Source organism: Monodelphis domestica, chromosome 2 (genome assembly GCF_027887165.1).
Source record: "Monodelphis domestica isolate mMonDom1 chromosome 2, mMonDom1.pri, whole genome shotgun sequence".
Lineage (NCBI taxonomy): Eukaryota > Metazoa > Chordata > Mammalia > Didelphimorphia > Didelphidae > Monodelphis > Monodelphis domestica.
In genome coordinates this window covers 526,260,935-526,283,853 of record NC_077228.1, presented here as the reverse complement: position 1 = coordinate 526,283,853, position 22,919 = coordinate 526,260,935, and the positions used below count along the sequence as shown (strand labels likewise).

Below are 22,919 nucleotides of genomic sequence, written 5' to 3'. Positions count from 1 at the left end.
GAGCACATATGAGAAGTTCCTTTTTTGATGACATTTATTTTTTCTGGAGAAGCAGCATGCCTGGCTTTGATGTTAAGATCTGGTTTTAAGTCCTGCCTCTGACTCATCCTATCTGTGTGAGCCTGGTCAAGTCACTTAACTTCATCGTACTCTAGATAACACTCTAAGGCTACAGTATATCTATTTTTTTTCTTTTAGCATGCTGGAAAAAATATTTTTTAATTAATTGTTTTATTTTCAGCTCTGAATTTTCTTCTTTCCACCCACTTTGAAAAATCAAGTAAAACAGAACTCATTATACCCATGTACAGTCAAGCAAAACAAATTCCTCCATTAGCTATGTCCAACCCCCCTCCCCCCCATGCTTCAGTCTTTCCTTTGGGGTCTTCAGTTATTTTTCTGGATTTGGGCAATCCATTTCACGTGGAGTCTTCTGGACCTGAGGCTGGTCATTTTCTTGGTCAGAGTTCCTCTATCTTTCAAAATTGTTTAAAACTACATTTTGCAGTGAAGGTGCCAATCTTTGGTAGTGAATTTCCTCACTGGAAGTTTCTGAGCCCCTTGAAATTGTAGGTCCAAATCTTTCCTCTTTCCTGCTTTTTCCTATTGTTCTGCCATGGCAGAGGCTCTTCACCTTCTTTGTGTCCTGGACCCTTTAGCAGGTTGAAACCCCAGGACTCCTTCTCATAATCATGTTATTATATATATATATATATATATATATATATATATATAATACATATATATATTTAAATCCATACCTTCTGTTTTAGTATTAATTCTAAGACAGAAGAATAGCAAGGGCTACACAATGAGGGTGAAGTGACTTGCTCAGGGTCACACAGCTAATAAGTTGGGATTTGTCCGGTGCTACTTGCAATGTTGTCAGTGCTCTGGAGCACATATCAGAAATTCCTTTTTGATGACTTTTATTTATTTTTTCAACTAGTATCTAAGGCCAGATTTAGTATCTAACATGTATCTAAGGCCAGATTTAGAACCATGTTTTTAAATGCATGGAATGCATAGGATTGCAAAGGAAATCAATTATACCGAAATATAGTTTTAAAATATATTTAGAGAAAAAAAAAGAAATTCATGGGTTTTGGCTAATGAATTCCTGTGTTAGAGTAAAAAGTTTTAGAGGCAAGTTTATCCTCACTGCTTACATACCTCCTATGACAGGGGCCTCTCTACCTCTTGGGTAACTCATTCCAATTTTTGAACAGCACTAATTATTATTAAGTTTTTCCTTGAACAGTACTTTTATGCAACAGCAATATGCTATACTGGAAAGGACTGTGAACTTGACTCAGGAGAAGCCTGGATTCTAACTCTAATACCTATGTGTCCAAGTGTGAGCAAAAGTCACTTTAGGCAGTTTATAGAAACGTGCTAAGTCTCTGTAAAGTTGGGAAAACAGTGCCTATCTTGTGGTGATGTTAAAAGTCCTTTGTAAATCTCAAGTGCTATATAAATGCCAGCTACATAGTATTATTATTGTTATTATATGTTCAAATACATAATAACCAACTCACTAATCATGCAAGAAGGACCTACTTACTGAGCCTTACTCAATTTATCAAGGGTAAAGCCCATACAGCTCTGCTCTATTTGGATAATAACTGATAAGCTAGAATTAGAGATGATGGAGAGCCAATGGCCAGATTCCTCCATCAGCAGACACCCTGGTAGCATTGGCACTAATAGCATAAGATGTGCTGAGAGTCAGCTTCCACCATGGGAAAGCCTGGGTTCGAGTTCTGTTTCTGGCAGGCTGCAGGACCCTGGGCAGGTCACTGGAGTCGGTGTTCCAGGCACCTCTCCAAGAATAAGAAGCCGCTGCCAGGATCTGACTTTGTCAAAAGGCTCCCTGTAATTCCTCTCAACCTTGCCTCTACTTTAATTTCAGATCCTAGAGGAGAGAAGAAAGCCTTCGAGAAGGAAAGTTAAAGGTTTCAGGCTTGAAAAGAACCATCACTTGCTCCTTGTACAGAGGCTAGAAGTGAGTTAGCTATCTCCGATTTGTCCCGTCTCTCTGGCATGGCTGGCTCAGGCGTCAACCCCGCCAGGCTTTCACCCCCGAGCCTTTCTCGGAAGCTGCTCGGGGATCGGGGCGGCCCTTTCTGGAGGGCTTCCTCGTATTTCTGCAGCTGAGCCCAGAACCCTGGGTTGGGCTCGGCCACAGGTCTGGCATTCTTCACCACCTGGAGGGAGAGAGGACCAACATGAGGCAAATAGAGAAAAAAGCAAAAAGCCAACAAAAAACCAACGACGCATCCCTACTCCGCTAATTTGTGTTTATTTGGACGGTGGCCTCAGCAGAGGCCAGAGCCTGCCCAAAGACTGAGCCTGCAGGGGGGCAGCGAGCTGGTGGTGCTCAGGAAAGATCTGCCTTCTTTGAGTCTCTGATAGGCGTGGGACCAATCCAGGATCTGCGGTTACTTCTGGAGGAGCCGGTGCCCGACTCTGGGGATTCAGCTTCTACTCTGGCCGCGTTCTCTCAGTCCCTCTCGCCCCGCCTCAAGGACCGCCCACCACCCTGATTTTCATCCCGCCCTCTCATTCAAAGTCCTGCCCCTGCTCGGTTCTGGCTCCGCCCCATCCCGCCACCTTCGTCCTATCGTCCCAGACTCCAAGAACCGCCCACACTCCAGATTCTCACCCCACCCACTTATTAAATAAGACCCGCCCCTGCTTGGTGCTAGCCCCGCCCTGTGCCGGGCTATTGCTGCCAGGCCCCGCCCACCTGGAAGGCCTGCTGCAGGCTGAGGCCGCCATGCCTAATGAGGTAGGCGGTGCACACAGCGGCGGAACGGCTGCGGCCATTCTTGCAGTACACGAGGCACGTACTGCCGGCGCGCGCGGCTGCCTCCAGGGCGGCGCAACAGGGTTCCAGGTGGGTCAGCAGATCTTCCGCCGGGTCGTCGAAGACGGGCACGCGTATAGTGCGCACGCCCAGCGCGCGCGGGCACGGCTGCTGCCGGGTCACGTTGACGCAGAACGTGATGTGTTCGCGTGCCAGCAGCTCCGCGTCTGTGGCGGCGCGCGCGGGGCCCAGAAGCAGCCATGGCGTAACCCGCGCGAGCCGCCGTCCGTTCTCCGAGCTCGAGGCTTCTGCCGGGCCCCCTGCCGGGGCTGCGGGCCCCGTGTCCATGCCGGGCAGGGGCGAAGCTGAGCAGTGCCCCGGCTGTTCTTAGCCTCCTACCCCTGGGCCTTCCCAGAGCTAAATTTATCGCTGCCGCCAGCGCTCCCTTGGGTCCTAGTGCCGGCCCGCTCCGCACATCCCCGCCCCGCTCCCTCAAACACAAGCCCGTTCCTTCTGGGCCTCAGCTTCCCCCTTTATCAAAGGAGGCGGAGGGGCCATCCAGTTCTGTGATGTGCAGGCCTCTTACCTCGGGAATCCTCGAGCTCGACCTTTTTACAGACTGGAAAACTGAGGCACGGGGGCGGGAAACGACTTCAGGTCATAGACTGTTGGAAGGACCCTCAGGCCAGCTAGTCCAACCCCCCTATTTTACAGATTGGTAAATTGAGGCCCAGAGCCAGGCAGGAAATGGCTTACCTGCTCGTGACGACAGAGATGGAAGAGTGGATTTTTAAACCCATGCCTCACACATCCACTCAAGCATCTTGTAGCTGTGACGGAAAAGCAACGAAGTAGGAGGAAGGTGGTGGGGGAGGGAGATACACTGGCCAAGACAGGACAGCTCCCTAGACAGCCCTCCCCATAAAAGTCTCTGGCTTCAAAAGTTCACAAAAGGTCTGGGCTATTGACTGGAGATACTTCAAGATTTTTAGAAACCTCCAAGAAAGGGAATCATCCTGGTCAGCCATCCTCTGGTCACAAAGGGGAGGCTCCTGCTGAAGGGGCTCACTCCTGCCTCCGAGGAGATTCCGAGCAGACCCCAAATGGTTGTGGGATTCCTTGTAGGGGGGTGACCTCATGCCGGTTCTGTCAGGCCTCCCAAAGCTGCAGAGAGATAATCATTCCAAAAAAAAGTTTGGTTTAAACATCTACACAGGACAAACCAACAAGTGGATGAAGAGATTATAAAATGCTCCAAGCTGCTCCCCAAAGCAATTTAAAAAATTTAAATTAAAAAAAAATTAAAAATATTATTAGCTGGTATTGATGGATGACTAAGAAGATGGAGCAAAGCCTCCAATTGAATGTGAATATTACACAATTGCGCCTCAGCCTTTGGACTCCAAAGCCACATGAGGGTACACCGTAGATGAAACTGCACAAAGACAATAGTCATTCTCCATCACCGAGAGACTACTACTACTACTATTACACAAAGGGCAAATATGCACGATGGTGTGAGCAGGCAGCACACTCCAACCAGGGAGACTGAACAGAAGTACAAATATATGACAGAAAGAGAAGATGGGAACTGACAGGTGGATGGGAGTCAGAATCATATTCCGATGATATCAGAAGATGAGGAATGCTTCCAGCACACTGGGTGGACCCCTTGTAACAAGCCAAGGGAGGGCATGAACCAAGAGTTGCTTTGGATGTATTGCTATCAACAATCTGAAGGGAAATGTCTAAATTTATGAACTTTCACAGTCCTGAGAGTAACATTGCATCATTAAAGGGATTACTTTCATTAACAATTCTCTGATGAATTTAAGCAGCTATTTACATAGGAATTAGAAGTGGAAGGAATCTTAATGATCAATTATTTCAGTCCATCTCTCAGGTGAGGAAACTGGGGTGGGGGCAGTGAATTGATTAAAATGATTTAGCTGACAATTAAAATCCAGTGGTCAGATTAACTCATAGTTCAGGCTGGCACATACTTTAAAACACATGCTTTAAAAATGCCATTTGGAATCTGGCCTCAGACACTTTCTATCTCTGTAACACTGGGCAAGTGACTTAATCCCCATTGCCTAGCCCTTACCATTTTTCTGCTTTGGAAACAATACTCAGTATTGATTCCAAGATGAAAAAGGTAAGGGCTTAAAAAAAGAGCCAGTTGATTAAGTGTCTTGTGTTCACTCATTGTACCTTGTTTGGGGAGGGAGGAAGGAGGGGTTGTAGTCTTAGGAGCTGGAATGGATCTGATTAGCCTTCCAATCCAATCCATAGGTGAAGAGGACGTCTATAGTTTACCTGACAAGGGCTCTGCCTCTGAAGACTTTCAGAGAGGGGGAAACCTTTTGCTTCATGAGTCATCCTTAGATTGTGAATTCCTTAAGGGCAGGGATTGTCTTTTGTCTCTTTTGGGTCCTTTGCACTTAGCCCAGGGTCTGGCACTTGGTAAGTGCTTTATAAGACAATTATCAAGTTTTTTTTTTTTTAATCAACTTGAAATGTGCCTCCTGGCAATTTCCTTGCCCCATTTCTGCCTTCTGGGGCTATGGAAAAGTCACATGGGGGAAGCTAGGTGGCTCAGTGGATTGAGAGCCAGTCCCAGAGACAGGAGGAGGTCCTAGGTTCAAATATAACCTCAGACACTTCCTAGCTGTGTGACCCTGGGCAAGTCACTTGACCCCCATTGCCTAGTCCTTACCACTCTTCTGCCTTGGAGCCAATACCAATACTGTGTATTGGCTCCAAGATGGAAGGTAAGGTTTAAAAAAAAAAAGTCACACCCCTCTTCCAAGTTATTTCTCTTGAAATTCTTGATGATACTTAGTCTATTTCCCTTTCTCATCACAGTCTTCTAGGCTAAATTTCCCAGTTCTTCAATCAGTCCTCTTGAAATGATCACCATCCCTCCTTATTTGATCACTTGTCTTAGTCATTTGTCAATATGGCACCCAGAGTTGGACATGACACCTCATGTATTCTGATCATGGTGAAGCACAGTGGCTCTATTATCTCACATTTGCTAGTCATTGGCCGTCTAATAATGCAGCCCAAGATCATTCTAGCTTTTCCAGCTCCTGCTTTTCAGTATTAATTCTCATTAACTCTCTAGTTCACTAAGACTCTCCAGGGTTTTTTTTTCCCACTCAAATTCATCCATTCCCAGTCCCGCCTTCCCCATTTTTACTTGGGAAATTGTTGTTTGCCCTTTACATTTACCCTTTAAAACTCAATTTTATCATATTCAGCCCATTGTCCTATTCTATCAGTATCCTTTGGGATCCTGTTATCCAATGTGAAATATTGTGCTAAACTTCATGTCATCCACAAATTTTACAAGTGTTCATTCTCTTATCCAAGTCATTGATGAACATTAAGCTGCATGGCATATTGAAATGATGCTGGACCCTCTAGCCCAAATCTTGACTGCTATAATTTTTGAAGGGGGACCTGAGTGACTTTGGGTCAGTCATTTCCCTTCTGTGGGGGTCAGCTTATTTATAAAACATGGGAGCTGGGCCAAGTCAACAAACATTATGTGCTTATCATGCGTCATGCGTTGTGCTAAGCTTTGGGGATACAAATATAAAACCAACAAAAAACTGATGCCCACAAGGAACTTTCATTCTTCTAGGGTACAACAATCCAAAAGAGAGTTGTAAAGGGAAAGGAATGCTAGAGATAACAAATACAAACAATAACTAATACATTTAAATAATAAAAATAATCCCTGGAATAAAGGATAGAAACATAAGAAGGGGAGCTAGAAGTGGGCAGGAGGCATGATGATGAAGTCTAGAGAATGATGGATGGCTAAATGGAGATCTCCAGAACCCTACAGTGGGGAAAAGGGGCTGAAACATTGGTATCATAAAGTCCAACTAGGGAAGGATGATTATTGGTGGCCCTTCCTCTTCATCTGGAGGTTCTCTTTCCATTTTAAATCCAATGAACCAGAGGCCCTGGGCAGATTCCTCAACCTTCCTTGAAAGACTTCCCCATTGTTGTAGAACCACCACCTGACAATTCTTTGGAACCAGTTCTGAATCTGCCTGCTGTAGTCTTCCTAGTATTGTGTTCTTGATCACAAGGAAGACTTCATCAAATGTGATGTTAGAATAAAATTGTTTCCCTAGTAAGATGAAACTCAGAATAAAGAGAAAGTTTTCAAATGTTAATGAACAATTTTAGTAATATAAAATGATAGGAACAATATGACTAACTTAGTGAACAATGTGAATATAGGATTTATTGTGCCCAAATGGTGGTTTTCTGAAACATGTTGGGCCAGATTTAAAAAATATTTGCATTTGAATGCTAGTTCTGATATTGTAAAAGGAGGAGGTCAGACTGGATCAAATCTAAGGTCTCTAATATGGATATATGCTTTAGGCAAAACCTCATTCTTTTGGACCTCACCCATTTGAAATTTGTGATCCAATTGAGATTAAACTGAAATTTAGCTGTGCTCTGTTTCTGAAGGGGGAGCTAAGCAAACAGTACAAACAAGATTTCACTGAGCACTTTGACTTAAGATGAGTGTTTAAAAAAAAACCACCAAGCACTTTAGAAATATTCTTATGTATATATAAAAATAATTGTTGTGCCAATTACAAATCATCACTCACTAAAGTGGCTTCTTAAGGACCTTTAGTCTAGATTAGGTTACCCTAGTTCAAATCAGTGTACATACTTGAAAGTAATAACCCACTGTACCTTGAAAAGGCCTCATTATATTTTTAATTAATTCAGATTGGTCTTTCACAATTTGTGGGACTTGAGTGTGCTACTTCAAAGGAGGTATACTTGCATACAAGCATGAAATAAATGCTTTCTTGCTTGATGGTGTAATTTATCCTCTTTTGAGGCAGAACACTTATACCCATTGCTGTATATAGCCATACTCCAGCTCAGCAGATCTCACATTGTGGTCTAGGAACTCTAGGGAGTTCCTGAGATCTTTATAGGGACTTTGCAAGGCAAAAAACCATTTCTGACATCATCTAACATTGCAATGTCTGACACAATAAAAATCCATAGCTATAACCCAGATAAACAAAAGTACTTAGCACAGTGCCTGGCCACTTAATGCTTATTGGCAAAAGCTCCTTTAGGGGTCCTCAGTTTTTAAGAGTATAAAGAGGGTGAAGGGATCAAAAATTTTGAGAACTTCTGCCCCAGTTTATCATTCCCATGCGTGGGATTGAGTTACATATTGCTGTGATTTTTGTGTTTGGAGGAATAGCAGAGTATGTATCTGCACTGTGCCTGGCCTCTGGATGGTTCCAATGATGACAGTATTTTTTTTCCATCTTGCCTTGGTTTTATGTTAATTGCATAGAGAGGCTATTTCTACAGCCCAGGTTTCTCTAACAAAGAAAATTCAATTTAATAATTGTTTGCATTTATATTCTCTTCCCGAGTTCAAATCTGGCCTTGGACACTCACTGTGATCTGGGCAAGTCCCTTAACCCTGTTTGCTTCAGTTTCTTTATCTATAAAATGAGCCGGAGAAGGAAATGGCAAACTATTCCAGTATCTCTCTGCCAACAAAACTCCAAACGGAGTCATGAAGAGTTGGACAAGACTAAAATGATTTAACAAAAACAGCATTTATGTAGGACTGTGAGATTTACAAAGCATTTTATATGTTATCTAATTCAGCAATGCAAGTGTTAATATTGGAGAAATACCATTTCTAATATTGCTTTAGATTATACAAATAGACTGAATGGAAAAACATTTTCTTAAGACTTTAAAGTTAACATATATACATATATATTTGCTTATATTTCAGGGCCTTCAAAAGAAATCATTGTCATTAAGAATACCATTTTGAGTCACTAGAAAAGGAGTCAGATTGTAAATTCCTTCTAGTAAGATACAATTAGGAAACTGGCATTAGCTCTCCATACATAGTTGAAAAATTACCTTTCCAATTTTAAGTTCTTTGGGAAAAAAGACAACATTCAATTTATGATCAGATTTACTATTCAGTGACTTGATTATGGCCCTCAATATCGTGTATGTGCCTCAACAACTATGGTTGTCAAATGAAATATTGTCTATTTTTTATGAATATCATCTCATTTAATTCTCTTAAGAACACTGGGAGGTAGGAGCCACTTTTCCCCTAATTTTATAGATGAGGAAACTGAGGAAGAGAGAGGTAAAGTGACTTAGCAAAAATCACATAGCTAGTATGTTTCTGAGGTTAAATTTGAACTCAAGTCTTACCAACTCTTAATCTAGCTCACTATTCATTGTGTCAGCTAGTTGCCTTGCCTCTGTCTTTACTACCTGTCAGGTATTGTGCTAAGTGCTAGGGGGTATAAATAGAAAAGCAGTCAGTCTCCCCATCTAAGGAACTCAAACTCTAATGGGATCCTGGAAGCAAGGGAAGCATTTGGATATGGGAAGTCACTGGTTTGAGGAGAAGAAATGAAACACTTAGATACTTTTGACCAAGGCAGTAGTGATAAAGATTTAATAACAGTTCTCAGAGCTGGAGGTGGATTTTGTATGTGTGTGTGTGTATACATATATATATATATATGGGGGGGTTAGGGGGAGGGAGAAATGGTCCTAGTTCAGAGGTGAATAGCTTAGCTCTTGTTAGGCACAATTTCTGGAGGTCTGGTTTGGAGAGTGAGCCAGCAGCAGGATGGAAATAGAAAAGTAATAAAGTTGCATTTATATAGCACTTACTGTGTGCTAGACACGTTAGAAATAGTGTCTCATGTGTTCCTCAAATAGTCCTTGGAGGTAGGTAGTATTACTAGGCCCATTTTGCTATTGAGGAAACTGAGGCAAATTGAGGTTAAATAACTTAGCCAAGGTCATACAGCTAGTAAGAGAGTCTGAGTCTTCTTGAGCTTGGGTCTTCTTGACTCCAGGCCCGGGGCTCTGTCCACTCTGTCACCTAGCTGCCCAGGTTTCATTAGTTTATATTTTAGGTAGAAGACAAGATAGACCCCCACAAAACATCAGTGTCAGATAATATATAATACAGGACTAGGTCGAGCACAGTGGGCTGTCAGAATGTCTAGTACAAATGAGCTCAATGACTAGACAAGAAGAGCAATCACTAGTGGCTGGAGTAGTTAGGGGGAAGTTTCTTGAAGGAGGAAGATCACAATCTGGTCCTTAGAATGCTCTAGGCAAATAGAACATCACAAATAGTGCCCATACAAATAGCCATGAGACGGTTATACACAGGGATTGGGGATACGTTGGCTTCATTGGAGCAGAAGAAGGTGAGAGAGCCATATACTTGTAACAACAACAACAATAATAAAAATGTCTTTAAGGTTTGCAAAGTGCTTTATATATATTATCCCCATTAGTCTTTTGTAGGGGTTTGACTTTTGTGGATTTGGACTCGATCCAAAGCCATAGCAAAGAGAGTGCATAAAACATTTTGTGACTTATTTAATTGTTGAAGACTTGACGTAGACTAATGAAAAGGCAGTCCTGAATCACCTTCCTGTGTGCTCCGTGCCTTTGGAAGGAGACCCGTTTGTCTCTTTTCAGTGAGGTTTGTCGAGATTTTGGAACCGTTATTGAGATAATGAAGAGCGATCTAAACCCTAATTTGCAGCGATGGCACACCTAATGAGGCAGCATTATTGCGGATATGGTTCCAAGAGCTGTTAATTAGAGCACAGAACATAATCCAGTGAAATAAGAACTCATTTTATTTTAGTTCTTGGTTCATTCTGGGCATTGGCCAAACCATTCCAAAAGGGGCAGCCATTTGGAAATCAACAAAGATGCTTAGAGTTAAAAACATAAATGGATTTGCTTTTATAATGTTGGTATTGCCTCCCCTAGCGCTGATTGCAACCCATCCTTACTTACTCTTTCAAATGTTGTCATTCTTCTCTATGTTCCTCCCTCCCCTCCCCCCCCCCCCCCCATTCTCTATAGAGGATCTATCCAGTGCACTAGATGTCTTAGTCTTGGCTTTTTTTTTTTTTTAATTAACCCTTATTTTCTTAGCAGCAACTCTAAGACAGAATGACAAAGGCTAGGCAATGGGGATTAAGTGACTTGCTCAGGGTCACACAGCTAGGAAGTATCTGAGACCAGATCTGAACCCAGTACTTCTTGGCTCTAGGACTGACTCAGTCCACTGAGCCACCCAGCTGCTCCCCTTTTGACCTTTTAATACACTTGAAGACCAGTGTAACATTCAGGCTGTTCATCTGTTATTTCTTGTCCCAACAGGCCCATTTCCTTTTCCATTCAAACACCTCCTGAGTGATCTCTTTAATCCCACTTTTGGTAAGTCACTATTGAAAATATGCTACAGCTTCTGAGAACCCACTGTGATGGGAAAATGGAGGGAAAAGGAAAGAAAAAGAAGGGAAAGGAAGGTAGCTGGAGGTCCCCCTCTGCTCTGGTAGGGAAATGGACCAGGCTTTTCTTTTCTGGTTATAATTCTGCTAGAAAATTAAATTAAGCCAGACTCTGGGAATAGTCAGATAGGTTTATTGGGCTAGGAAAGTAAAGGTTTGTGGGGGGGGGGGGTAAAGAAAATTTGATCTCCTGCAGCTATGTAGGGACCAAAGGCTCTCTCCAGGGAAAAGGCTCTTCTCCAGAAAGGGCACCCAAAGCCATACTTCTCTCTTCTTTTATACTTTCTCAGATACCTCCCCTCCCACAAAGGAAGTGGGATGTGTCTGAGGAAGTTGAGGTAGAGAGTCCTGGGAGATGTAATCTCCCAGAGTTCAGAGCCATTTTAAATTGCACACCACTGTAAGTCCCTCCACAAAAGCCAGGCTTCATAGGAGGTGACTGGCTTCTGGAAGGCTTTGCCAGCTGACCATAAGGCCTTCTGGTTGCCTCCTTCTCTCTCCCCACTCTAGTCTACCCTCCACTTAGCTGTCAAAATGATCTTCATAAAAAAATTCTATTCTCATCCTCCTGAATAAAACTCCACTGGCTTCTTATCTGGTAGAAATCCTCTGTTTGGAGTTGAAAGCCCTCCATAACCTGATCCCACCTACCTTTCTGGTCTTCACAAACCTCAGTTCCCTCTTTTTACTCCATGATCCATTAATACTTGCCTTTTTGCTCTTCCTCACATGACTATCTCCCAACTCTGTTCTTGTACCAACTGTCTACCAGACTTGGAAAGTTCTCTCTTCCCATCTTAGTCTCCTGGCTTCTCTCAAGACTCAGCTCAAATTCTTTGTGGGAATTTATTTTTCATATATTAATTCTTATATCAGGGTCTGTATACTAGGGAGAATTTCTGCATTAGAATCCTAGATCATAAGGCTCTGGCCAGTCTATTGCTTTTTATATTTGCTTTGTCCTTAGGAATTCTGAGGAATGTCTTCCTTTGGGCAGAATTTGGATAATAAATGAAGGGTGTTAGATTTAAAATAGTTTTGAGCGTTAAATAGTTGTAGATAAGAGAGTGGGAGCCATAAAATGTGATAATTAAAATGTTTGGGAGGAAAAGGGAAATATATAACAATTATGACCGCTGAAATATGTTTTCTACTGTGTCTTGGTTTTATATAAATATAAGATGGTCGCCAGGGAATATATTCCCAATTTATGAATATGCCCAAGCCAACTGGGTTTTATAGAGAAATTTAATTTATAATACACTGATTAATCAATAGAAAACGAGAGAAAGTAAGAAAGAAATAAGAATGAAGGGCCTCAAGCCAATAAGGCCTAGACCTCAGTCCTAAGAGATAAATCAGTCAGTTGGTTTTATCACTCACCCAAGATCTCTCTAGGTAAGGCTTCTCATGCCAACCTCAGGCTCCACCTTCAAGAGAGCCTCCTTTCAAGAAATGTTTTCAGAGAATTCTCCTCCTGACTCCTCCTGAGTTCTCCTTCCACAACCTCCTTCAAGACCTCTCCAGGAGCTCTCCCTCCAGGAGCTCTCTCCTCTCAGACCTCCTTCAGAGCATCAACCTTCTTCAGAGCATCAACTTCCTTTTTCAGTCCTCAGACCCCGCTATCTTTGAGCAAAAAATCTAAGTTCCCTCCCCTCAGTTCTCACATCTACCAATCACTGTCGATGTCTCCCCTGTGCCAATGGTGGCTCTAGCTTAACCCAGGACCGCCCAGAGGTCTGTCCCCTTTGCACATGTCTGTTGAAGGTCATATTCTCAAATAATTAAATCTTGATCTTTGCTGCAGCCCTTCCTAAATCCTGTTACTCTGAGTAGGGTGGAGATTGTAGTTTCCAAGACCTGGTTCTATCATTCCAAGTATCTCTATTGTATCAATTCTAAAATCAATCATGACTCAAAGAACTTCCTGTTCTATGCTTAAGCATAGGTCAAAGCCCTTTCCATTGTTTAGCAAAAGGTTTCTGTCCTAAAGTAGTCTTAAGTAGGGAGGAGAAGGATCCTCCCATGCCAAGGAGTTTCATATTCCAATAGAGTTCTTACTATCAGTAAGAAATTTTTTCAAGTATGAAATTTACCAATGGGGAAATTTCCAACATTCATAAGTCTAAGAAATTTTAAGGTTTACAAGAGGAAGGGTTCTTTTCCTGTCTATAGAAGCCCTATCACATGGGGATAGAGAGGGGGTAAATTGTTTGATGGGCCATGTTCTAATTAGCTGTTTGCCAATTGGAGATGTCTAAGGGAGGACTTGAATAATGAGCTCCTAAAATCCTACTTATAGATCTGCTGGAGGAACATTCAGGGTCCTTGGTCATCCAGAACCAAGGGCCAATGACCTCTCCCTTTTGGTTATAATGCCAATCTAATCAACAAACTGATATTTTTATCCCAAATCAGTCTCTTGAGATAAATTTAATCATAACATTTTCCCAAGCTCTCTGCACCATTAGTATCTTCCCTTTGAGATTCCCTCTTATTTACACTGTATGTATCATGTATTTGTTATCTCGTAGTCTCTCATTTTCAACTGTGAGCTCCTTCCTTGAGGGCAGGAATGACTTTGCCATTCCTTGCTTCTCTAGACCAGTGTCTGGGACATAGTAATAAGTCCTCATTGACTAAGTGGTTGAACACAGAGCTGGTAATAGACTATGCCTGTGGTCAGAGGAAAGCCCAGAGGGGGCTCTTCACCAAGAGGTTGGCCATCACAATCAATGAAATGGCAGAAAAATCATGAAAAACAAAACCTCACAGTGCCTGGCACACAGTAAGTGACCAATAAATGCTTTATCCAATCTAATTCAATCTAAAACCAAGTCAAAATCTTTGCATACATAGGGAGGTTCTTTTATAGCTTCTGTTAGAATTAAGTGAAAATGTTTCATACATATGATATAATTCTTTTAAGAGTTGTGATGCTCAAACCATCCTTCTCAAAAAGGAGAAAATTTGGGGCCACTAGGTGGCTCAGTGGATGGAGAGCCAGGCCTAGAGACAGAAGGTTCTAGGTTTGATCTGGCCTCACATACTTCCTAGCTGTATGACCCTGGCCAAGTCACTTAACCCCAACTGTCTAGTTCTTACTGTTCTACCTTGGAAATGATACATAGTAACAATTCCAAGACAGAAAGGGAGGGTTAAAAAAAAAAAGATAAAACCTAAAAAACTAAAAAAGAAATTCCTGTTGAATAGGAGTCCTAGAACCCACTTTTGAATCCTGACTCTGCTACCTAATTCTGGGATAACCTTGGACAAGTTACTTAAGCACAGGCTAAAAAAATAAGATAGTGGAAATAAAGCACTCTGAAAACCTTAAAATGCTATATAAATGTTAGTTATTAATGATTATTTTTAGAATAAGGTCACCAGGCTTTCAGGATAGAAGTAACTTCATTCTCCAAGTTTCTATTGCTCTCATCCTGAGATCCAGTGGTATTTATAGAGCCATACAGGGGCAAGCAGGTAAATTAAAACCCAAGCACTCGGGGGGGGGGGGGGTAGTGTATGTTTTACGTTTATTCTAGTCTAGACAATCAACTAAACAAATCAAGTCCTGATTCATAGAGATTATTTATTTCTGAGTTGTAAATGTTCACACTGAAAATTCGACAGTCCTCTAACATACTCCTCATTTAATCTCCTTGGGGCTCAGTTTCCTCTTTTGTAAAATGAAGGGGTTGGGCTAAATTGTCCCTGAGATCTCTAGACCTATGGTGCTATGGGACAATTTATCCAAGTGAAAACTGAAAAAACAAACCCTAACCATTAATATAATTTACATCCAAATAGCTGGTGGTAGCCAGACTTTCCAGTCTCTGTCCTGGATATATACATTCTGCTGGTAAGGCAGAAGGGTAGCTCAGAAATCTAGCCTGTGAAGCCTATGACTCTGGACCATTCCAGGTCTCTTGGTAGGAACCTGAGACTTTAAGGCAGGGATTTTGGATCTTGAACCTGAATGGAAGCAGGGGGATAGTGTCTCTACTGCCACAAACTTTTAAGTGAAATTTAGCATTTCTTTCAAGCATTTAAAATACATTATTCTGAGAAGGGTTCTAAGACATGAAAAATGTTGACTCCTGGCCCAAGACAACATACCAGCATCACCCTGGACAGAAACACAAAAATGAAATGATCTATTGATCAACTTTGTGGGTTGAGCAGTGGAAAGGTGTACCCACAGAGTTCATGAACACATATATACACATGCAGTCTGGTTGGCACCTGTTAAACGATAAATGTTCTCTGGTACATATGCAAAGGGAAAACACCTACCAGGCTAGTTCTGATATGTCTCCCTTCTGTTTGTTTGCTGCAGGAAGTAAGGGAAAAGAGAAATGGAAATGGAAAGGAAGGGAAATGTGAAGATTGGATTTGGCTATCTCCTGATTGTAACAATGAAGGTACTTAGCTCTTCCTTTATTGGGAAGATTGAATTGTAAACCCCTGTCTATTTTTAGATTTTAATCCCCAAAGTGTTAACTCAGTATTTAAAGTAGATCTACCCATTTAACTACAAAAGGTGTTAATTAACTATAAAAAGGTGTTAACTAACCACAAAAGGTATTAACTAACTACAAAAGGTGTAAACACCCATTCCATACATTGAGTGGGCAGTCCTGGAGAGGAGCATCTGCTGTGATTAGTAGATGTAAAATTTAGGGGAGGTGACACAAGAGAAAAAGGTCTTTAAATAGAGGAAACAGAGACACACAAGGATCAATCAATGAATCAAGGATTCAGTCACTTAGAGGAGAGACTGGGAGATCAGTCACTTGGAGTTGGATTGGAAGACAGACACTTGAGAAGAGTCTAGAAGATAGACACTCAGACTTGGAGTGAAGACATTTGACTGTGGAACTGGACCCCTGGAGGAGCTCGTGCAGGAGACCTCAGACTGCTTTCCTTTTAGACAATCACTGTGATGAGTGAAAGGCTGACTTAGTTTCCTTGCCTTTCTGGAGCTGTGAACCTCCAAGAAAGGTCCATCATCTTGAGACTCCTTTCCCCTGACTGGGGCTTAGAATTTCTACCTGGCTCTGAAGAAGCCAGAGCTCTCTCTCCCCTTTTATCTCTTCCTTAATATCTTCCCTCTATTGTAAATAAACTACCATAAATTCCATTTACTTTAGTAATTCATTTTGGGATTTAGAAATTAAATCCCTGGTGACCACAAATTTAATATTTCAGTCCAACCACAATAAAATTTAACAGAAAGAAGGAAAGGAGCATTTATGTAGCTTTGTGTACCAGGCTCTATGCTAAATGCTTTATAAATATCTCATTTGATTCTCATAACATCCTTACAAAGTTGATGCTGTTATTCTTTTTTTTTTCAGTTGAGAAACTGAGACAAACATATGAAATGACTTGCCCAGGGTCACGTAGCCAATAGTTAGCAGAGTCAGAATTGGAACCCAGGGTCACATTTGAGATCAACTCAAGCATTCTGGGCAGCTGGTATAAGGGCTAACACTAACAGGGAAAGCTTCCTGTTTCTTGTTTCTGGTTGCTGGCTGTAGGCCATTCCAGTGTGGAAGAGACTGGAGCATTCCTCAGGGCTACTAACAATGGTTGCTGATTTTCTGGTCCCACAGTGCTAATGCCTTCCTGGTTCTAACAAGAAAATTAGGATTGGAAGAAAGCCCTTCCTTGTCCTCCACAGCAAGCTGGGAAATGGGTGTGATCTGGCCTCTGACCCTGCCTTAGAGAAAAAGAAGCCAAGACTCAGTTCAGGAGGGGTGGATCCCCATTCCCATCCTCATTGATACAGTGAGATCCATAGAGGTTGATGCTGAAATCTTGACCCATGAGCCACTGATGGGGAGTTAGTTTTCTCCTGTGTTAGATGTTCAGAGCACTGGAAGGCTAGTCTCACACATGGCAATGCTCATTTATCCAACCCTCTACCTTTTTAGAGCTTTGCTTTCCCAGTGGGTTGGGTTGTTCCAAGAGCTGTTGACCTAAGATATGGCTTACCTCAGTTTCCTCATCTGTAAAATGAGCTGGAAAAGGAAATGGCACTCGAGGATCTCTGCCAAGAAAGGCCCAAATAGGATCATGAAAAGCCAGACATGACTAAAAAACCACTGGACCATGATACAATATGTAATGCTTATATAATGAATATCTAACAATTGTGAGGTAATGAATAGAGAGCTAGCCTCAGACAAGACTTGGGTTCAAACCCTGTCTCTGGCACATGTACTGGCTGTGCAACCCTGGGCAATTTATTTGACCTCTCAATGTCTTGGTTAACTCACTAAGACTTGCTTTGGGAGAGGGAATTTCATCCCTGGGGAGATTTTTACATTGAGTAAGTCATAGATTCAGACAAAAACCACAATAATATAATAAAACAATGACATGTAGACACAAGACTCAGCTACCCAGATGTGTCTATGTGCCCAGAAAACTCTTCCAATAACAACAATGTGGATGCCAGGAGAAAAATGGCATTTGTCATTGTTCTTGTTCTTCATGGATTCCAAGTCCTGCTGATTCAGATATTAAAATTTCTCTCTCCTCGGGGCACTCCAGTGGGTCTGTCTGTAGTTGAGCCCCACTAGATAGATGCCAGGCCTGGCCTGACTTGGAAAATCACAGATGCTGAGATAGCACAGGCGGGTGGAAAGTGCCAATGCAGCCAAGAGTCCCTCATCTGAAGAATAGGCCCTTGCCAATCCAGGAATGATCCCTTTCCATTCACTGGGTTAGCAGCTGGTTTACCATGAGGCCCAGCATGAGAGAGGGAAACGTGGCAGAAGCCCATCACTGATTAATTCTTTAATTGGAAAAATGAACTTTGGCCCAGAACATAAGGAAAGTCATCCACTGAGACACTGGTGTGAAGCGAGGGAAAAATATCAAAGCAATAAATGGTAAAGGAGTGAACACCATAGTTCTCACTAAACTACATGACTGCTCACAGCACAAAAATACCCTCACCCTTTGTGCCTGTAGTCCACAGCTAGTCCTAAGCTAGCCCTAAAAAGCTTCCTCCAATTTCTCATTTCTCAGGCTTCTCTTCTGCTAGAAAGGTAGGAAGAGGCCAAGGCTAGGAGGAACTTTGAAAGCCATTAGAACTTTCTATTTGATCCTAGAGGTAACAGGGAAGCACTGGAATTCATTGGTAGGGTAGGGGTAACATAATCAGAACTACTTGTTAGAAAAATCATCTTGGCAGCTGAGTAGAAGATGTTATCATTGGTCCTTCCTTTTTGAAGAGGACCAATGGCATTGTGGGCAATATCTTGACTTGCACATGAGTTGGATTTAAGTGAAGCAGAATTACACAAAGTTACCAGCCTTACTCTCTCTTCCAGAGACATCAAAGTCTGGTGGAAAGACCAGTCAGGATGTCTAATGACGACTGGGGATGCAGTGGATGACCTTGATATTTCCCATGTTTGACCAAATTCTAAGTGCCCTCCAGCACTTGTTTAGCCACCTTCATGGAGTTGTTCTCATCTGCTCATTACTCAGGAAGAAGTCTTCACATGCTTGGGTAGACATCTCCCAAGGCACCAATGAGTTTGAGAGTGACAGAGAAGATGGTAGAAAGAGACTTGAGTTAGGGTGATGGAGTTCAAAGTCTATTTAATGGTCCAGATGAAAGGTGATGAGCTAGAGCTTGAGCCATCTGTGGGCACAGAGAGAAGGGGCTACTGATAAGACATGCTCTAAGGGTAAAAACAGTAAGATTTGTCAATAGATTGTGGTTGGGGGATGAGTGTGAGTAAGGAGTTGAGGATCCTAGTTCATGAGCCTAGGTGAGTGGGAGGGTGTCCATACTTTTGAGAGTAACAGGAACAAGAGCTACCTCCAGTAGTAACGGAAGAATGGAGGAAGTAGGAAGCTCCAGAAAGGACTCAGGACTGAAGGCAAAAGATCAGAGGTTCAATTCCTGCCTCTGCTATTTAGCAGTTATGTGGTTTTGGGTCACAAGCCAGCTAACCTTCTGGGATGCAGTTTTCTCATCTGTATAGTGGGGGAAGGTTGGAAAGATAGCCTCCAAGGTCTCTTCTAGATTTAAATCTATTACTAATTTGAACCATTTCTGTCTTAGTCTATTCCTTAAATACTCTCATTTCTCTAGGTAGATCCCAATCTCCTATTTTGCCAATATCTAGCCTTCTGGAAATGTTATCCTACAGAGCCAATGGGGACCAGTGGGAAGAAGGAAGGGAATAAGCATTTACACAGCACTTACTATATGCCAGGCAGGGTGCTTTCACAAAGCATATGATCTCATTCAGTCCTCACAACAATTCTGGGAGGTAGAAGCGATTGTTATTCACATTTTACAGTTGAGAAAACTGAGGTATACAGAGGTCAAGTGACTTGTCCAAAGTCTCACAGCTAGTGTCTTGAGGTTGGATTTGAACTCAGGTCTTCCTGACTCCAGGTTCAACCATCCATCCATGATTCCACTAGTTGCCGCCATATGGAACCTTGAAGATATTGTGAGGGCGATCCATGCTCCTTAGCTCTCCCTGGATCTACCCACAGCTTTACTGTATCCTTTTGGTCACTCCAGTGTCATGTGGTTCTGTTGCTAGCTATTTTTTTTTTTTTAGTCAGATTTCTGTGTTGGGAAAAAATTTTTCTGTCATCTCTTTGAAGTTTCCATTTTTCTCTGCTGGTGATTTCTATAAACCACTTGGCTTTTGAGTCTACGTAGAACCCCAGGATCTTAGAATCCAAAGCTGAAAGGGATCCATTATCTAGTCCATTGTCCCCATTTTACACATGAGGAAACTGAGATGCAGAGATGGAGTTGACTTGCTGGAGTGAGTTTGAACCTCAATCCCTCTCCTTCCATGCAGAAACTTCAGTGTGAATATGAGCGTCCCCTCCTACACGTGGGTTCATCTGCCTCTTTTACTCTCATGACTCCTTCTTCACAGTCCACCTCAGCCACCACTAGGGACAGTGACATGTTGAATCTCACCACTCCCCATAATTGTGCTCCAGGACTCTGGACGTCCTCTCTTCAATTATGATCCAGGACTCTGAACTTCCTCTCTTCAAGCCTTCCGTCTCTCCGCCTCACTCCTTCTAAACCTCTTTGTCACCTTCAACCTAACCTTCAGGCTCCCCTCCTCCCCTCTGGTCCTCCTAGCCTCTGCCACCTGGTGCCAGTGGACCATAAGCAAGTGCTTTTAGTCCCCAGGCTCCTCTTTGGGAAACGAAAGGATTGGACTAGATGGCCTCTAATGTTCCTTCCAACTCTAAATCTAGGATTCTTGTGAAGCATCATTATATTACCCAGGTGAGCTAAGCAGGCAGGCCCTATATCCATTTGCCTATGGGGAGTTCTTTAGCATTTAAAATGATTAAGGATAAATTAGGGCCCCTTCCCAGCCCTGAAACGAGTGGGAAGAAGAGGCTTCTAGTATGATAATGAATTCCTATAACAGTCACACAGGGAAAGAGAGTGAACTTCAAAGCCCTTCCCTCAGAGATGATAAAGACCATTTTCAGAAAAAGGAAGTCTGTCTTTGTTATGATTAAAATTATCTTGAGAGATGGATTGGGGGGGGGGATAAGAAGATAAGTTCATTGATTATATCAGGTTTCTTGGTTAGGCCAGCATGATAACCAGTAAAATGATCTAAGTCTCCATGACTCTTTTTGTGACCAGATATGCCCCGAGCTGGGTCAGGCTGTTTAATAGATTTTTAGGAGCTCATTATTCAGCCTCTCTCTTGAACATCCCAAGACATCTTTAGTTAGTGATGGTGGGTCCATCTACCTAGCCACCTCTCCCTATCCCCATAGGTGGACAAGTCACCTAAGCAGGAAAAGAACCCTTCTTCACTTCATTTATTAACCAAAATGTTAAAAAAAAAGACATTCCTTGGGATTTCCAAGGACAAAGAAAATGCAAAAAGGAGCAGCCGGGATGGAATCTCAGACTCAGATCCCAGATCCAGGAATACACAGTAATTCTCCCAAATATATAGGAATTAATACAGTAGATGAAAAATTAATTCTCACAGCTTGTAGATATTTTTGGCCTTACCTGGGAGCAACATGCAGCACTGCCCCCCAGGAGTACTGGGTAACTTGGGAAGGGAGTCAGAGCCTATGGGAGCATCACGGGCCTCCAGGAGGAGGTTGACACTTGCTGGAGCTTGCCTACTTGGGACTGTAAGCGACTGGTAATCTGTAAAGATTTTGGGTTGCTCATTAGAGGGTAACTTTGTTTTCCAAAGGCTCTGTTTTGGGTTTTCTTTTGCTTTCTTGATACTGGATACTTTTGGTAAAAGCATGTGGGTAGATGTGAGGTAGTGATTTCTCCAACCTTTTTGGGTAGGGGCTGTGAGCCAGACAAGATTCCTCCTAACACAAACCTGAGCCCTTCGCACTGTTGTTAGAGCTGCTGATGCAATAATTACGTATATACTACAGGGATCTACTTATGTGTGAAGCAATTATTAAATTTTCAGCATGAGCATTTACATATCAGGAATCAGCAAATACTACAAATTAGGACTTAATTTATCATTTTGTTGATTGATTATATTTGAGAAAGTAATGGAGAAAATGTTAATAATATTGATTAAACTTAGTAGGGTATTGGGAGTATCATTAATATTTTTGGAGAGCTGGTTGTTAAACACTGACCAGCATACCCCTGGCTTTGTACTTAGTTCTGAAGGAGCCTCCAAAATGTAATCACAGGGCCCATGGTCCTCTATAGCATCAAGTGCAGGGTTACCTTCTTGAAGTCATGAATCAATTAATAAGCATTTGTGGGGCACCTACTAGGTGCCAGGTGCTATCCTAAGTGCCAGGGATATGAAGACAAAGGTAACACTGTCCCTGCCTTCCCCTTCTTGGAATTCTCTTTCAACTAGTAGCCAGGGAAATATCCTTTCCTGAACTTCCTGGTCCTGTAGAAACATGAGAACAACCAAATAAAAGAATATAGGTAAAGTAATTCATTAAGGTGAGTTTAAATATAAGCAGCAGGTATTTGTGACCAAAGAAAGAATCTTTCATAATGAGGCTGGCATTACCTTGTATGGTCTTACTTGCTAAGATCTGTTTTTCTGTAGGGAGGCAGAACATGACAGTGGAAAGTGGGTTAGTCTTGGGTTGGACTCCAGGCCCTGAAAGTTACTACATGTGTGACCTTGGGTAAGTCCCTTCACCTTTGTGTTGTCTCAGTTTCCTCATCTGTAAAATAGCCTCAGAGGGCTTTCCTAGCTCCAGTTTTATGATCCCTTACTCTGATCACTCAGGGTCCTGTTCAAAGTGTCTCTACCATTTTATAGGAATACCCCTACATGATCGCTTGCTTCCTTAGCACCATCCCTTCCTTGGAACCCAAGGAATTGCTTGGGAATGCTCCACTATTACTCTCCCTCTCTATCAGCTACCCTTCAGAGATTCTTTCTGTTCCTATTCTCCTGGGATCACCAGACATCCTCATTTCCTAGTCTCTTAGGCTCAGAGATTTAGAGCTGGAAGGGATCTTAAGAGGCCATTGATTCCAACCCTGTCAATTTAAAAATGAATCAACTGGGGCATGAAGAGAGCATATGACTTACCCAGATAGTGAAGTATCAGATATGGGATGGAACCCCAGCACCCTGACTCTAAGTACATACAAACTGTAATTAACCTCTTTGCTACATGTATTCTCTATGCTGGAAGGAAGAAAAGGAGAGAAAGAAGGAAGGAAAGAAGGAGGGAGGGAG

The 22,919-nt window shown here is 42.4% G+C and overlaps 2 protein-coding genes across 6 annotated transcripts in view; one reads left to right on the top strand and one right to left on the bottom strand.

Annotated features, from left to right (window-relative positions):
• Positions 1-927: 927 nt before the first annotated feature.
• On the bottom strand, positions 928-17,415 carry DUSP28 (dual specificity phosphatase 28). Of its 2 annotated transcripts, XM_056819824.1 has the most exons (3): positions 17,188-17,415; positions 2,750-3,973; positions 928-2,207 (listed from the first exon to the last, which is right to left on the bottom strand). In XM_056819824.1, exons 2-3 carry the CDS (start codon positions 3,155-3,157, stop codon positions 1,959-1,961), a joined length of 657 nt encoding a protein of 218 aa, XP_056675802.1. In that variant the 5' UTR covers positions 3,158-3,973; positions 17,188-17,415; the 3' UTR covers positions 928-1,958. The 2 variants fall into 2 exon arrangements, with proteins under 2 accessions (XP_056675802.1, XP_001377889.2); XM_001377852.4 differs by lacking the exon at positions 17,188-17,415 and having other exon boundaries at positions 2,750-4,673.
• The window catches only part of ANKMY1 (ankyrin repeat and MYND domain containing 1), a 134,503-nt gene continuing 127,174 nt past the window's right edge, over positions 15,591-22,919 (top strand). For all 4 annotated transcript variants that reach the window (XM_056819822.1, XM_056819821.1, XM_056819816.1 and 1 more), the window contains exon 1: positions 15,591-15,611. In XM_056819822.1, coding sequence (XP_056675800.1) covers positions 15,606-15,611 — 6 coding nt within the window. In that variant the 5' untranslated portion in view covers positions 15,591-15,605. The remainder of the gene's footprint in view (positions 15,612-22,919) is intronic.

Excerpts from the sequence above, each read along its gene's own strand:
- DUSP28 (XM_056819824.1), bottom strand. The coding sequence starts at position 3,157 with ATGGACACGGGGCCCGCAGCCCCGGCAGGGGGCCCGGCAGAAGCCTCG. Across the intron at positions 2,208-2,749 it reads GCCTGCAGCAGGCCTTCCAG|GTGGTGAAGAATGCCAGACC; the intron begins GTGGGCGGGGCC and ends CTCTCCCTCCAG.